This window comes from Panthera onca, chromosome F2 (genome assembly GCF_046562875.1).
Source record: "Panthera onca isolate mPanOnc1 chromosome F2, mPanOnc1 haplotype 2, whole genome shotgun sequence".
Taxonomy (NCBI): Eukaryota; Metazoa; Chordata; class Mammalia; order Carnivora; family Felidae; genus Panthera; species Panthera onca.
Window position 1 is genome coordinate 60,021,508 of NC_138356.1, and position 17,851 is coordinate 60,039,358.

The 17,851-nt window shown below is 35.7% G+C and overlaps 1 protein-coding gene across 3 annotated transcripts in view; it reads right to left on the reverse strand.

Annotated features, from left to right (window-relative positions):
- Positions 1-17,851, reverse strand: part of TRPS1 (transcriptional repressor GATA binding 1) — a 257,738-nt gene that overhangs the window by 202,359 nt on the left and 37,528 nt on the right. For 2 of the 3 annotated variants that reach the window (XM_060611181.3, XM_060611180.3), the window contains exon 2: positions 6,366-7,294. In XM_060611181.3, the coding sequence (XP_060467164.2) occupies positions 6,366-7,292 (927 nt within the window). In that variant the 5' untranslated portion in view covers positions 7,293-7,294. Of the gene's footprint in view, positions 1-6,365; positions 7,295-10,677; positions 10,836-17,851 lie in introns of all 3 variants that reach the window. The other variant, XM_060611177.3, reaches the window with a different exon arrangement.

The window sequence follows — 17,851 nt, forward strand, 5'->3', positions numbered from 1 at the left end:
GAGACACTCTGAAGACACTCTGGTGTCTTCTGTGCCTCACACCCGTTCCTGTACTTACTCGCGAGCAAAGAATAAAACTTTAATTACACAGCAATAGAGAACATAAATGGGAGCTGGATGCATCTCCGTAATATTTAACCTTCATAGATAAACCAACTCCTGGATTGTGCCTAGTAACCAGAAGAGAAGAATACAACTCTCTGGCCATATATTAAATCACAAATCTCTAAACCAAAGTCCTCCAAATGAGGGGAATATAAAACAAATCTAATACATGGATAAAATGTTGCTTCATTTGGGGATAAAGCATTGCACCCTTGATTGATTAAATCAAAATCTGGCCCTTCCTCGCTCTATCGGAACTAGCTTCTGTAGCAAAAATACCAGTGGAAATGAATCACAGTAATTTAAAAAAAAAGGCAAATCAGCAACGCTAATTTTCTTTTCAATGATTTCAATTATGAGTCTACTAAGTTCAAATAAGGCAGCATTACACTGCATGAACCGGATAAGAGACAATCTCAAAAAAAAAATCACTGAAGTCCCTAAATTCAATGTGATTCCCAGAGGATGCATCAAAGAGCCCTGGTGTACCAGTCTTGTATCTCCTCCCTTACATGCAGTTGGCTTCTCTTCCTTGCGTTTGTAGTTGAAGTCAACTCAGTCTTGTATTTGAGAAGTTCATGTTATAGTGGTTGTGAAGAAGGTTTCGGCAGCCTGTGTACCCTGGCTTACATCCCATTTACCCTACTTACACAACTGTGTGATTTTGGACAGGTTACTTGAATTCCTCTATGCCTACTTTCTCACTTAAAAAAAAATGGACATAATAGTAATGTCTACATAAGGGTTTTTATGAAGATAAGTTAATTAATCCACATAAAGAGCTTAGATCTACATATGCATGAAAGAAACCCTTAATCAATTGTTAGCTATTGTCAGAAGTGAATCCAAAATTGGAAGACAACCCAAAAGATACGTACAATTTTGATTATATAAGTTATTGGTGAGAAAAGTATGAATCAAATTAAAATACAGAAAAATAAATTTTACATCTGACTTCCAATTTAACTAAAGCCATGATCTTCTCTGATATTCTGAAAATTCCTAACACTTACTTCAAACTAAACCATATGATGAAGAATTCAAGAGGTCTATGGTCTAATTTAGATTCTCGGAAACAGACTTCATGCAACCCGTCCCTCCAAACTTTCTTGGGGTTGGGCACTACTTATGAATCCGTGTTTCCAAACAGCTCCATGTATGCCGTAATTCCAATGACCCAAGAAACAAAATGCACTGACTGACCTGCTGACTTGATATGGTTAGCAGATTTGAGGATCATTTTTTTTCTTAATTTTTTAAAACATTTTTTATTAAGAGTTGAATAATGCTAAATTTGATTAGATGCACTAATAACCATGGATTTCTTCTTCTCAACATTCTGCCTAGAGAGAAATACTGATATTTAAGAAAGTGATACACGTTCTTTAAATGATAGCAAGAAAACTGAAAATCAAGGAGAGATTGACATTCCTCATACTGACTCTCTTGCAACAAAGCCACATGGAGATTTAACCAACATGCAGGTGAAAGGATTAGTGAAGACAGTCAAACTACTCTACCCCCCTCCCTGGGAAGCTACACTATCCAGCTCGGCCATCTTGATGAGGAAAATAACCTGGCAAATGCCAGAACTTTACTTTGCTTGATGGCCCTAGGGTGAGCATATGTTTTATTTTGCACACTTTATTACATGTTAAAGAGGCACAGACCTGAAAACAAGTATGGGTTCATATGACAAACATTCTGTACTCTATAGACAGTCTGAAGTGATTAAAGTCTCATTCACCAGTTGTTCTAAAGTGCAATTGTCCTCAACTCAGAAAAACAAAGAAACAGAACCTGCTAAGATCTACCACTTCCCTCCTACTCCAGATCAAAGGAAACTCCACGGCAAAAAATAAATATTTGGAAGCAAAATTCAAGAAAAGTCAAAATAAACCAAAATGAAATTAATGTTCTCAGAATTTTTTTTTTCCCCAGACCAAGCTGTTAACCCCCTGTTCAAATCAATGTACTGCCATATGTTAAGGGTCTATAAAGCTCATAGAGTTAAATATGTTGAAAACACAAATAACAAAGGATGACTTCCTATCTCTAAAATCTGTTCTTCCTGCTTCTAACATGACATATTGTGCAACTCTGATAAAAATATTTACAGAACAGAAATGTAGTGCTCCTAGCTCAGACACAAGACAGTAACTGGTAAGTTAATAGTGAGATTTTTCTATTAACCTTAAAATTTCATTAAAGGCCAAAATAAATTTAATAGCTGGAATCCTGTAGCTCCCTTCTGGGAGTCTTGAATAATGCAGAATAACAGAAAAGGTACACTAATAAGGAAAGGCAACATGTACCTTGTGAGCATTTATAAACTTGGGATAGCTTCAACACTTTCCCGTGGGAAGCACATCTTGACAGGACTCCGACGTTTATAACCTGATCTAAGGACTAAGAGCTCCCCCATAAAGATGACGCAAATGCCCTAATGCACAGCACATTAAGCCCTAATGAAACAGCAAAGTCGATGTTTAACAACTTCGGCCTCCATTCAGCGATGGTTTAAATATAAGCATAATAAAGCAGATTACAAAGAAAGAAGCTGTAATTACTTTTTGAAGAACTCAATCTCTTGTCCTATTATGGTCTATATGTGAGCCTCAAAGGCTGAATACAGGTAGTAAAAATTACAGGAAGGGCTTACCAATCATGTTACATCCATTATTTTAAAAAAATTTAGGCATAACAATTGATAAAACCCAGGTTACATTTAAAAATTAAGAAACTGGGGCGCCTGGGTGGCTCAGTCGGTTAAGCGTCCGACTTCAGCTCAGGTCACGATCTCACGGTCCGTGAGTTCGAGCCCCGCGTCGGGCTCTGGGCTGATGGCTCAGAGCCTGGAGCCTGCTTCCCATTCTGTGTCTCCCTCTCTCTCTGCCCCTCCCCCGTTCATGCTCTGTCTCTCTCTGTCTCAAAAATAAATAAACTTTAAAAAAAAAAAAAATTTTTTTTAAAATAATAAAAATTAAGAAACTAACATCCCAATCGAGTCAAATAGCTCTAAGCTAGCCATTATATCTTTCCTTGTTTTTCTTGGTAAAGAACTGGCATGTCTTCTGATCTCAGGGCTGGGCATGCTACCTCAACGTACGACATATGACGGGGAGGATCTGAATTCAACACTCAGGGAAGACTGTCCTAGTTTCATGATATGGCCATTTAAGGTGGCATCCATTACCCAACTGGGGCTCTATTATCCAACTGGAGCTCCATTATCCAACTGGGGCTCTATCTAACTCTGCAGTATAAAGAAACATTGTTATTTGGTGCTATTTTTAAAGGAATATAGGATTCTTTGACTTCCCTATTTGTAATAAAATTTACACAGAAGTGAATACTTGTCAGTACGAGCATGTCTAAACTTCAGTTATTCCCACAAATACATGTCAAATAATCTGAACTTGGAACTGGAAATCTTAACATTTGTTTAAATTATTTCTTTTTCCCAATGGTATATCTTATGTTTGCAGTTGAGTCAGTTCAAATTATTTAAAATCATCCGTGTCAAACTATAATACAGATCAAAGCCACAGAGTTCTTATGTCCTGTACTTCTGGCTTTTTTTTTTTTTTTTTTTTTTTTTGCCTAAAATGTCATAAATCTATCATTAACCACCAACTGTCCTGAATGTTTAAAAAAAAAAAGGCCAGTTTAATTGAAAAAGATTAATGAATTGGTCATTCGTTACATTTATTATTAGCTTACATTACAGATTTATATAAATAATTCCTGAAATAGAATGATTACTCGTCTGTGACACTCATATTTACCAACATCTTTTTATCAGAATACACACACAGCCATTAACTTACTACAAATGTCTGACAGAACCGTGTTAAAGAAATTCTACAGTCAGCATTTTATCCTGCACAGCTTTTAGTCCCCACACAGTTCCAGAGCCAAGGAAAGAAGGCCCTCAAACGGCATTTCAGCACACAAACCCTTGCGGGTAAAAAGGGGAATTTCAGATGTGCTTTTATTCAGTTTATGCATACAGGGAAGCCGCTCAATACTTATTTCAGCATAAAAGTACTAATAAGTTACTCATCTTCGGACACATTTCTGCATCAACATCTGGCATGTGCAGAGTCCTCAAGATCAGCATTTGGCCTAAAAGTGTATTTAGTGTTCTATTCCTACGCTGAAAAAAGTTAACTCTCTTTAGACTTGCTTCTAAATCCAATCGTTTCTTTGAAATAATCATCTGCTTTTCCCACAGATTGCTTTTTTCTATTTTTAGCCATATTATTTCTCTGGAAAAAAAAAAAATTGATCTTAACAAGATTATCTCCCTGGATGCTATTTCCTACCCCTTTCTGTCTTCTTTACTGGGTGCTTCTGCAGCACTTAGTAGACAGCATAGTTTAGGATCAGCTGTTTTATTTCTCCTTCTATTAGTTCAAACTCGGAGAGCTCACACATCTGTTTTATTTCTAACATCACTGCCCAGGAAAAGTGTCCAGCTCATTCTACCCAAACATAAACTTTACTATAAATAACTAAGAACCTAACAAATAACTGTTTGGGGGAAATGGAAGTGTGTTTAAAAATCTGAATTCTTCTAAACCATCGGCCTTTAGTAATCTTCATGTTAGAGCCTTCCTGACAGCCCAGATCAGCTGCCTTCAGAACTTGTCCCCAGAGTGAACAAACTGAAACTCCTGCCGGAAATCCAGGTATTAACATCATATTACTTGCTAATTATAAAACACCAGTTCACATACTGACATTATTCACTTCTAACCCTTTTATCTAAAACACGTATTTGCTTTCCAATCATGGTTTGACAGCAGAGTGTATCTGACATAAGACAGTGAAATGATCTTTAATAAGACAGCAGTTCAAAGCATGCAGCTTTCATGCATAATAACTATGTTGGCTTAATTTGCTGCTCCACAGAAATAATTCTATTTGTGGAAATTCACAAAGTAGGATGGAATTTTTAAGAGAGCTCTACAAAGATGAAACTGGCTTTTTAAGAGTTCTTCCTATCTCCCTTTGAAAGTGATAAGATTGCTGTTCTGACATTTTTAAAGGCTTGGGAAATTTCTCCTCTGATTCTTTTTTACAAGTACTGCAAAATAAGTTCACTACCTGTTATTTAGAATTCCTTTGCCTGCCTTTCTTAATTGGCACTAGGTCCATAAAGAGGTCTACAGCCAATGTGCTAGAGCTATTGGGTTGATCAAAATGACTCATATTTTAAGGGAATTAGGAGGTCAGATAAGTATGATGTAATTTCATTAGTTCTCTGGTACTTCTTCTAATCATTCCTAAAGAAGGTTAATATTAAACCTAATATGTTTTGAAATCCTCTGGCCGCATAATACAATAAAAAACTACAGATGGTAACAGAAACGAATACACTTTCTCAAGCTGACCATGAGTACTGACTAGGCTAAAATTGCTTAAAATGAAATGAATACATTTCTTTAGCGTCAGTTCTGCCTTTCATTCTATTTGAAATGGTAGATTTTTTTTTCCATTTCACATATGCCATAAACTAAAGACAGAAGAGTAGATCAAAAAGGTATGCCAGTTTTAATAAAGGCAGAAATCTAAATTACTGCTAAATGCTTTCATAAATTACTATTTTCCTTAAATGCGGAAAGGAATGCTTTACTGGCCTGCACCAAGGTCATTCTGGTGTCCCTACTGCTTACAATCACATTGACTTCTTTATAATCAATGTAAACTTTTATTTCCAAATTTTCATTTGCAATTAGGTTGCTTTTTCTGGAGTATATCTCTGTAACTGTCCGTATGACCCAAACCGAGCCCAAGTTGACGCCAGGCCGAGTATAAAATTAAATCCTAATGCAAGACACAGGCAAGATCCTCACTGAAGCAAAGACTATAGCAAAAGATTTCTAATCTAAGATTAGAACAAACCATATACTACTATCACGTGGAACTATAAAGATGAGTGCCATTTTTGGGAAGACTGTGAAAACACCGAATTACCACGAAATATTTCTAGAAATACGAAGCCTACCTCATCCCGTGAAAAGGCTTTTCCCAACCTAATAGAGATATTGGGACTATTTTCCATGAGAAGAGATTAAAGACCCCTCTGAATTCACATTTGGATAAAATGGCTGTGGAGTGTGTCCATCCTCCCGCTGAATCTAGCAGGCTACCCCTTTGGTTCTGGGAACCTGATTTTACCATGCGTGCAAGAATTCACACTTCATTACCAGGAACCTTTTCTGTATAAAGAGAGAACAACACAAAGCACAAACCTGTACATCATAGGTCCCATTTAGTAAAACAGGCCTTGAAGAATTGATGTCCTGCAGCACACCAGAAAGCACGGAACGGTTGACCTTCTGGAAGTCTTTGGAATGGCTGAACTGCACCATGTTATGAAGGGCCAAGATTTTGCTGTCCAGCTCAGCATCCTGCCTGGTGCGGTTATGCAGTCCTAAGTGATACTTTCGGAAGTGCTTAATCAGATCTGTGGGGTCATTGCCATAGTAACCATATCCACAGATATTGCATTTAAAGTCCTGAAGCTCTGGAGACAGAGGTGCCGGGTCTGGGTTGTCATTTACCAGTAAGTCGGTTTTGGATTTATTCAGTCTTACACCCCCATCTGAAGGCACTTGTGGGTTTTTGGAGGCCACTGAAACTGGGCTTGAGCCTTGACAATTGGCTTGACTACTCTGCGCCTGCCCTGTTTCCTCCGTGGCCTTTGGTGACATCTTATGATCTTCCTTCGTCTCCAATGAGTCCCCTGCTGGGGTGCAGGCTGTATCTTGAGGGTCATCTGCCTCTGCTCGTTGAGGAGACTTCAAGGGCTCACAGACTCCCCCCACAGCTGGAGATGAGAAAGCCAACATATTTCTATCTGTCACCTCATCATGTGGATGCGAGGGAAGGTTTCCTCCTTTACTGGGGCTTTCATAATTGAAGCCAGCCTTCTCACTCAGGCTGGAGCTTTTGGGGCCCTTCTTGCTGCTAGAGGATGAATCTTGGCCATGCAAGCGATGTTCCTCCTTATTATTCAGTTCTGCAGCATCACTCTGATCTGTATTTTCTGACATCTGATCTGCAGAAAATTCTTTGTTCTTTCCAGACACCTTGCTTTCTGTACCTATAGGCTCCAGGGTCTGGCCCTCGCCTTCGCTAACAACGTTTCTCAGAGGGGGGTTCTTTTTCCGGACCATATCTGTAAAAATGCAAGGGAAAAGGAAATGCGAGGTTATTTGAAAGTTGCAGAGATGCAACCTAATATAGAACATTTTACTTATTCTTACTTGAGGCTTTTTTAAGGTGCATACAAAAATCTTCCTCTAGGGAAAAAAAAATGTTTGAAAAATAGCAAAAAAAAAAAAAAAAACAAACCCACCTGAGACTAAAGCAAATATTTACATTTAGAATTATTTTTGTCATAGAGTGGCTCATTTGCTATTTTTAAATGGTTTTATGAATACCAAAATATTTATTGTCATTGATAGCTCTATCTTTCCTACTATTCTTGTTTGCCAATGATATTTTTTGCTCACTTTCTTCAGGTACAGTTGATGCTGTATACATGCTTATTTGTAAACCTTATATATTATGTATAATATATACACATACTATGTTTATGAAATATATATGCATTTATGTTTACAGAATATATATTACACGTTTATTTATATGCTATGTATATAAACAACATAAACTGGAATTCAATATGGTTACATACTGTGCAACCAAGCTATAAATGTAATTTCAACCAAAATATCCTCATAGTCAAAAGACAGAAACAGCATGTTATAAACAAAGTGAAAACTGCCCTATTACTTTCAGGAATGGAGGGTAACAAATGTCTCATCTCTGTCCTACCGATAAATTTCTTTAAGCCCCAATTGGAGAGCTTGCCTGAAAGTTAGGAGGAAAACCTGGTCCATATCAGAGTGACCAGGTTGGCTTTTACTAGGACTCTATGTAGCATGATGGGGAAGCTAACTAAGTCCTGGATTCTTAGCACAACCAGGTGGAAACAGTACCAATTTCACCATCAGGAGCACGCTGGAGATGGACTAAAGTAAAATATTAAACTGAATCATATGACGCTGTCATTTGGTAGCTTGGAATGGCCAACTATCAGCACCCTCCCCAAGGTTCACCTTCACATGCTGCCTCGACTGTGCCTTTCAAGTTAGTGCCATCAAGGAGAATGGTCAAAATAAGAATACTGTGACAAATTCCCCTACTGGAGTCTAATGAATCAGAACTTCAGTATGAGGAGATAAGAAACAATTTGTGGTGTGTCCATAAAAAAATGCAGCAACTAAGGCTAGTCCAGAACCGAGCTTCATGGCTTATGTCCCCTTAATCTCCCAGCCAAAACACTGCAAATGCCGTCAGTTGTCACCCCAAATGTCCCGTAGGAAAATCCACCTGTGACTGACTAATAAGACAAGTCCTCTTTACTAGCTGACTTTGCCACAGGGGCAGATTTAACAGAGTTAGTTACACCATGATTATCCAACATGTCCTGAGAAAATCCAAATTAATAACACGTTTTAGTCATTCTCATCTGTAATTTCTCACAAGTGCTGAGGAGCCACACTGGCTTTGGACATATATGGATGTACCTTCATTTCTGAAGAGCTGGTCAAGCAAATGTGTATAATATGAATCACTGAGCCAAGTTAATGCCCTGGTTGACTATAAAGAATCATTTGCAAGGGGAAAATTCACTTTACAAAAATAATGTCAAAAAATATTAACTGCACTAAAGAAAGTATACTCTTCTTTTTAGTACAACAATAACATGAGTCAACAAATATGCACAGAATCTGTACATATGTTCCTCCTGGAACAACAACAACAACAACAAAAACATTGATAGGATGAAGGACTGAAGTTTCAAGTACCACTGATGGTCATGAAGCCATGTAAACCTGCCTGGCCAAGGCAGGGAGCAGGGAGTGAGTCTTCACCTTGGTGTCATTATCATTGGGTCTTAAAATAAACTAAGCTAGGTAACCACTGCTTATTAAAAAAAAAAAATGGAACACTAGTCAGCCTATTTTTATTTATCTATTTATTTATCTATTTTAAGATTTTTTTCCCAGTAATCTCCCCATCCAACATGGGGCTCAAACACACGATCTCGAGATCAAGAGTTGCACACTCCACTGACTGAGCCAGCCAGGCGCCTCTAACGTATTTATTTTTTAATGTTTGCATGTTCATGTCTTATTGGTTGATGCCAACACTTTAAGAGACCCCTAGTCCTCTGTCAAAAGTGACAGAATTTGGGAACTTGAACCAACACATGGAAGAGTGGAGGGCAATTTTACTGGTAGTCAACAAAAGGAAAACTAAACATGAAAAAAAAATAATAATAAAAAGGAAGTTTAAGAAACCAGTTATTATTTAAACAAGAATCTGAATTTTAAAAAAATGCTGTTCTTACCGTGGCCTAAAGAAAAAGACATCCTAGTTTATAGAGTATCAGCCATTACTACACATACAAATGAAATGATTCGCTATAGCATCTCTTGCCTTTCCCTCCAGAATTTCGTGTTTGTTTTTTCCATTACACATAAAAGTCTTTAGGAACTATTGCAATTTAATCTTTTCTTGGACAAATACTGAACCACCATATCATTTGTATTTTAAGATCATCTTCTTAATGGAAATAAAACCTAACAGTAATGCACCCCAATGAAATAAATAAGGTTACACAGAAAAACAGAAATCTATATGAAAGGCAGGATTCATAACGAAATGAATATGAAATAACCAAATTCGTTAAGATTTTCTTTCCATTAAAATGAAGAGAAAATGGTTTCTGTCCATATATTAATGTCAAGGTGATTAGAAAAACAGCAACATTTTACAGAGCAAGGAACTAAGATAAAATACTTAACAGTGAATAGATATAAGTATGTTAATATGAAAAAATTTCACTTGTTTTGCAAAACAAAAAAAAATTAGACCCTGTTGATTTATTGTTATCATGAAGAAAAGTAATAGGTCATAGTTTAAAAACTACTGAACCAGCAATTACAGTAACTAAGAGAAAAAATGATTTAATTAAATTTTCATCCTTTCAAATTTCAGTTCCCTCTTCCACCAAGAACAGAACTTTGGAACCCATATGACTCACTGACTCCTCATGCTGAACACAGCCCTTAAAAATATACATCACAAATAATGTTAAACTGCTAAAACTTCAAAGAAGTATCAGAAAGGTCATTTGTGTTTTCTTTTTTGTTGTGGGTGGAAGGGGCATGTTCTTTTTAGTTTCTTTAAAAAAAATAATCATGGTTAATTTAGTTGACTATACTTTGAAGTAGTTATAGAAAAATAATTTTTTACTGGAATTATATCACCATAACTTTTGAGAATGACATATTATGTAAATATAAGCACATTTGCAATACTTCTAAGTGAAAGAAACTCCCCTAACAAGTCATAAGTTAGATATCGTAAGACTATAGCCACCCTCAAGTTATTATCTTTAAGAGACATAACAGATTGCATGATGTTTTACTGCGTGCCAAGAACTTTTCCAGTTAACATTTTCACTTGAAAAAATAGATCACATACTTGTAAAATCATACCCAGCATTGACTTCATAAGGCATGTGGCTTTAGAGTGCTTTCTACAATTATTAATTCTATTAGTCAACTAGCAGGAGGCTAATGCAATTGTCTTAGAAGATGCTCGGAAGACACAGAAGACATTTTGAGAGCTGATCTGTACATCTGCAAAACAAAACAAAAAATATTTTCCTTCCTAAATGATGTAAATAGGCTTTAATGTATCACACCTAAAATACATTTATATGCCAGCACCACACGCTGCTTGACAGATACCTAATAAATGCATGAGCAAACCTTGAGCAAGATCTTCCCTCCCCTGGGTTTTAATAAAGCAGCAGGAGAAGAAGGAGCGTGATATAAAAGATTACAGAAGTCATTTTCACAAAAGACTGAGATGTACGATTTAACCTCAAAACTCCCGAAGGCTAAGGACCAGAATACTTACCTACGCTGGGGTGGGGATAAATGCTCTCGGTTAGTAAACATGGAGGGAAAATGCTTCTGCAAAAGATATAAAGTGTATCTACTGATATTGTACAGTCACAGCTGAAGACAAGAAGTTGTACCCATTGCCAATGTCTTCCAAACTCATAGTAGCAGTGCACACCAAGTGGCCGAGAAAGGAGTCCCTGCAATGCCATCGAGAACTGAGATCTACGTAAGCCTTCCGAACCAACAGTTACAGAAACATGACACGCTAGAACACATGCCATCTTTTTAGCTATTTTTAGTAATCTTTTATTTTTGCTCTTGATATAGAAGTTCATAAAGTCATGATGAACCATCATTATACCATCATCTTTATTATCTAAGTGAAATTATTGAGGCAGATATTATAGTAATGGTTATAAAATAATTAGAGAAAGAAAGAAAAGAAAAGAAAAGAAAAGAAAGAAAAGAAAAGAAAAGAAAAGAAAAGAAAAGGAAGGAAGGAAGGAAGGAAGATAATCACATCAAGGAGTGTTCTGGCAACTTTATTTTAAACCTCTTCATTCAACTATGTAGTAATATCCCTCATACTGACTACCAAAAGTAGTTCAAAATGCCAGTTTACAGTAGGCCTGCTATAAACGACCATTTAGATAATCTGGGGCTAAAGTGAACTGGATAAGGAGGCACTGAAGAATTTAAGAGCTACAAGACTGAAAATTGCTAACTCCTCTCTATTTAATTGTGAGATTAAAAGCTCACCTATGGTCTAGGGAGTAGGTGAGGTGGAAATGGTGAGCATGCCCACCTTCACATCATCCTCCACCTACGCAAATACACGTACACTCCTCCAACAGCGGATATAACATGAAAATATATTTTGTGTCAAGATATTTAAGTGGGTTAAAACATGTTTAGCTTCCTAAAAATGTACTATTTGTAGTTTCATCTCTGAGATGTAAGACATTCCATTTGCAAAAATCCCTATTTCTATTATTATTTCCTCCTAAATTAAAACAAATCTAAAGGCTTTCTTTGTATTTTTTTAAAAAATTGTTTTAAATGTTTATTCATTTTTGAGAGAGATAGAGACAGAGCGCAAGCAGGGGTAGGGCAGAGAGAGTGGGAGACACAGAATCTGAAGCAGTCTCCAGGCTCTGAGCTGTCAGCACAGAGCCCAACATGGGGCTCGAACTCACAAACCGCAAGATCATGACCTGAGTCGAAGTCAGACACTTAACTGACTGCACCACCCAGGCGCCCCTCTGTATTTTTTATGAAAAAGAAAATTATTATAAGAAACAATAGGATACTGTACTGTTCCTATGTTATAGTATCAGTGGAAATAATCAGCATTAGAGCTTAAAATATAATTCTGATAACTATCTTATCTCACAATTAAAATTCTTAAATATATAAGAAAAAATTCCTTTTTCTACAGAAGACTGTGACTCATGTTCTCAGAATGGCATCTTCACAGCAAAAGGAATCTGAGTTTTCTATTATTCCTAGATAATTTGAATTAACCATTAATGATTTAGTTTTATTTCATATATATATATGTGTGTATATATATTTGTTTATATATGTGCATATATATAGAGAGAATTCTTTGAATTATATTTTTTTCACACATACATTTATGAAATACTTGTTCCAAATAGCCTTGCAATAGGTAATCAAATGAATTATTCAGTCAAAGAAATCCACTACTGCAGTAATTTAAAAAGAGAGCTAACACATCCATCCAATACAGATTAAAACAAGAATTTATTTCCATCAGATGAGAAACTCCTTGAAGGTAAGAGATATAAATTCCTATGCTATTTGTAGCATCTTGACCCTAAACAAAGGAAGGAAGAATGTCCAATTATATGTCCAGTTTCTGAAGCTGATTCGAATCACCGGCTGATGTAATCAAGGGCAGGCCCCTTCGCTTCTCTGAGCCTCTGTTCTTACTCATATGAGGGAATTACAATATATGATTGCTAAACTTTGTGCCTCTAAGATTCTATAATGGTTCTGGTTAGTGGCTTAGGCACTGTATTATTACCTTAGAAAAACTCTATCCAATTTCCCTGAAAGACTACAAAATATGAAACCATCAATAATTAAGGATGGCATAAATACCACTGAGGTCTACCATTCACTCAGTTATTCATTTCCTCCAATATTCATGCATTCAATAAATGTATACCCAGCCTAAGTATGTGCTAAACATCCAGCAAGATGACTATAATTTTACTATTATTCATGTTAGAGAGAAGGATATCTTTAAAAAGAAAAGGAAAATATTATAAGGAATCCTTATTTCTCAAGAAAAATTAAAGCCTTTGAGTAACTCTTCAAATACCATTTCAACTGAGTGCACTTCCAATTGATTAATTCCTTGGATGGATGGATGGATGGACAGATGGACGGATGGACGGATGGATGGATGGATGGATGGATGGATGGATAACACCTCAACAAGGCTAAAAAGTTAGAGTACCGAGTCTATATAATTTAACCTCAGTCTCAAACCCTGCTGAGTATGATTCTTATTATAAGTAGCAGTTCTTGTCATCATAACATATAATACCAGATGACATTTTCTTATTGTTTTTCCAGATAATAAAACTTTCAAGTGTTCAAAATCAAAGCTAACACAAAAGGAAAGACGTGATAGTCTTCTCCTTAATATATGCTTCTTCCATGCTTGTTTGGATCAACAACCTAGGAGTACTGGGTTATTAATTACACATTTCATGTAGCTTTTATAAAAAAAAAATTAAAAAGAAAGAAAAAAAGCAAATTGTTTCTTTTGATCAAAAGTTTCCCACAAAGAATTTAAAGAATTAAGCAAGTGATAGCAAAATAAAAGGAAGGTCAAGTTTGGGGCCTATAGCAAACTAGATAGCTTCCATATGAACGACATATAAAGTTCAGTTTTTAAAGAACATATGTGTTTGCTCATTGGTTTAAAAAAAACACAAAACCTTGAATCCTGTCTACTCCATATATACAGATCAAAATCAGATTGCTTAAGTGAACTATAAAATGCAAGAGAACACTGTTTATCCAAATCATAAACCCAAGAATTGCTGAAGGAGTTTAAATGTTCTATTTCTTCAGATTCTAGGGCAATACTTCAATGGTAGATTGCTCTTTTTTGTAAACTGCTTCAATCTTCATAAACCCAATGTCAGATCCTGTTCTTTGCTATCCATGTCTATTTAATCTGCTCTCTCTGAATTGATTGTTCCTGAATCTTTAAAGGTATTTTCAGATATCTTGAATCCTGCTGAGATTTAAATGTCATCACCTTCAAACAACTCCCATCAAATAAATCTCTTATTAATTCACATGAAATTAATCCAAAAGGATCACTTCTATTAACATATGCTTGGGAGCACAAAGCCCATTAATAGTCATCTGGACACTCGAACCAACCCAAGACTCTCTGAGATAAAATGCACATTATTTAGATATCCTCTTTCAAAGAGTTTTGATGTTAGCCCAAACACATTTTATTAGGCTTTTATTTCATTGAGCTATGCTCTCTATATTTTAAATATCTCATTTCAAATGTACTAGTCTAGGTAAAAGGAGATAGTCTGGTAAGTAAGTAATAAGGTCAGATTTGCCAAAATGAGTTTCCAAATATCCATATACATCTTGGGGAAAGAATTTCATTAACCATTTTACTTTTATAAGAAAATTACAAAACATTTTTTTTTGCTTTTAAAAATTATATGCCAGAAGTCTAATTGAAACTGTAATGTATGTGAAAAAATGAAGCATGCACCTATTTCACTAAAAAGAGTAACTAAAATAAAGCATGAGTTATCAAAAGGAAAGGGGAATTGATTATTTTTGCTTTCATAACAGGTGAGAGGCAAATGTATTAAAAATTCTGCTTTGAATAAGATCACAATTTCACTAAGCAAATTAAGAAACATTATCATTTGTCTCCTCACACATAGCTCATTTTTCCTTTTGTTTTCTTTTCTCTCAAAGGAAAAAAAACAATTAAAATTATGTATAATGGTAACTGTTGGTTCCAACAGTCCAATCTGACTTTGCATGTGTGCATGGGGCAGGTGTAACTTCATCCTTCTTTGTTAAACTTAGAACATTTCACCTGGTTGATGGGCAAAAAGCCAAACACAGCACATAAGTTCAAAAAGAATAGCTCGTGGAAAAGTATAAATGCATCTATCTCGGTGGTTATGATATGAATTAACATTTTATTTGTATGTAAATGAGATTTCCATTGATAACAAAAATAATGAATGTCAAGATTTGTAGGAATGCCTTTGACTTTCTTCCCTACATTTGCTGAAGAACATGTTTGTATATTAAGGGTAGTTTAATTTTAATATATCGGTGTTGCTTTGTCTATTTTCCAATCTGTTATTCAATAGAAAAGAAAATCTCAATTATTAACTCAATCCAGCAGTATAACTGGCTAACATCTGTCTCAGTTCTCCCATAAGAAATCTGTGTCAATCATTACAAATCCATTTGGTAAATTAATATGCATATACAGTATAGTGAGTTTAATGAATGCATGCCATTAAGATTCAGTAAGAAAGCTCACTGTCTTCACGGCATAGATAAGCCGAGTGTATTAGGCAAAGTTTTTGTTGTTTTTTTTAAGAGTGCCATACTAGATCCAAGATTAAAACAAATATCATGAAGGCATATTGAGAGCTTGTACTAGTAACATATACGTAAAGAGAGAAAACATATATGTGTGTTAAATATAAACTTAACACAATGTAATATTCAACATATATGTTATATATAACATGTGTGTTAAATACGTACGTTAAAAAGCCAAAGTGAAGGGAAGTAAGTTTGCACCATAATATGCAACAGTTCTTGCTCAGGAAGCCAGTAACTTGGAAACCACTCTGCTCATCGCTAAGGTACCTCAGGAAGCAGCGCAAAAGGCCTCACCTATCTGAGGACCAGTAGTCCAATGAGTAAACAGGAATGGCCAATGGGTAAGGCACAAATACTATGAGGAATCAGCAGCAAATACACACAGGCAATGAAAGGGAATTAGAAGTAAGTTCAGAGTACAACTGTGCATATAAGTTCCAAAAGGCCAGGGATCTTTGTTCTATATGTATTTTTAAAGGTCCATTTAAATTAATACACATTACCGACGGATGTCTTTTACAATGTATAACACATACGCACTAATGATATTAAATCTGGTTAAATACCATCCCAGTCCATGCTGACTGCTTAACATAACCAACTTGGCATCATTTTCCCTTCTGATAAAAACATATTATATTCACACACACACGTTGGAATTGTTTTTCTCTTTTGTTAAGCATATTGAATGTTTCCAAAGAAAACTGATTTTTAAAAATTTTTAATTGAGAGCAACTTCTGATAGAATAGACTAAACCACTTTTTCCTAACTCCTAGAATGAGAAAAGTTTATGTTTGAAAGAAGGAGGAAGTACACACAGATTCCCTCCATAATTGGGATAGGTAACAGGCTTAGAAACTTTCACCTTTTTGAATAAACCATTATTTTAGGACATTCTGCCTATGCTCATCCCAAGTTTAGCTGGGCTCTGTCTAGGATTTTATTATGGTCAGTGTTTAAGAACAAATGATAAGAAATTCAAAAACTTCCACTACATTCTTCCCATGATATTAGTTGCACGCAAAGAAATGAATTTTGCAATTCATTTCTTGATCAAGTGAATTTTAGTGGAAACTGTATACATTATATACCCTCTTCGGAGATCCACATTGTACATTAGCAATTACAGGTCCAAAAAGTCCTAGAGGTTGTGGAGTGGTGGAATCTGTTCAATTTGGATTGGAATTTCCCAGTCTTATTTGGCTTTATGTCACATAATGCCATTTACCAACAAAACTAATGGACACAACACAGTGGGAGATGCTAATCTAGATGGTAATTTTCTTCCTTGAAAATTACTGATTTAAAAACATATATAATCTTTTTAAACAAAACAGTATTTCTTCATTAACTTGGCAAGAAAACTAAGATGCTTTGATCTGAAGTGGATCATTTTGAAGGGTTTGTTTTTGTTTCTTTTTTTTTTCTTTTTTCCCCAGCATGGTTAACAACATTAAAAGAAGATCAGGATCCACTATCATGAAAGATTTAGAATCAGTATTTTATAAGATTGTGTACTGGCAGAGGATTACAGCCGTGATAGAACACTGAGTGAAGAAAGGCAGAAGATAAGCATCTATGTATAATATTATCTCAGATGTCCAAATTATACATGTATCGAAACAGATGAGTATAAACCCAAGGTTATCTCTAAGCTGAATAGCTTATACAGATGTCACTGCATAAAGAAGTCCTATTTTTTTTTTGTTATTACTCGTAATGTTCACTAAAGCAATCCATTCAAAACACTACCACCTTGTATACTAGATTTGAGTCATTCATTTATAATCACTTACATTTTATCTGAACCAAATTTGTTCAGGAACCAAAATATGGCAAAGAGTTTAGTGGAATATGGCATGAAGAAAAGGGTTAGAGAAAGACCCAGGACTGCACTGAGGGACCTATAGTTCATACAGTTACAATTAGTAGTTCTCAATGGCTTACTGATACCTGAGAGACTGCGTCTAGACAAAGTCTTCCTCTCTGGTTATTAATAAATCCCAATCCTCCCAACTTAGCTCAGTCTCCACCTGCAGATTCAGGTGTACCCATAATAAAGGGTGGAAAGTCAAAGCCCAGACCACCGTCGGTAAGC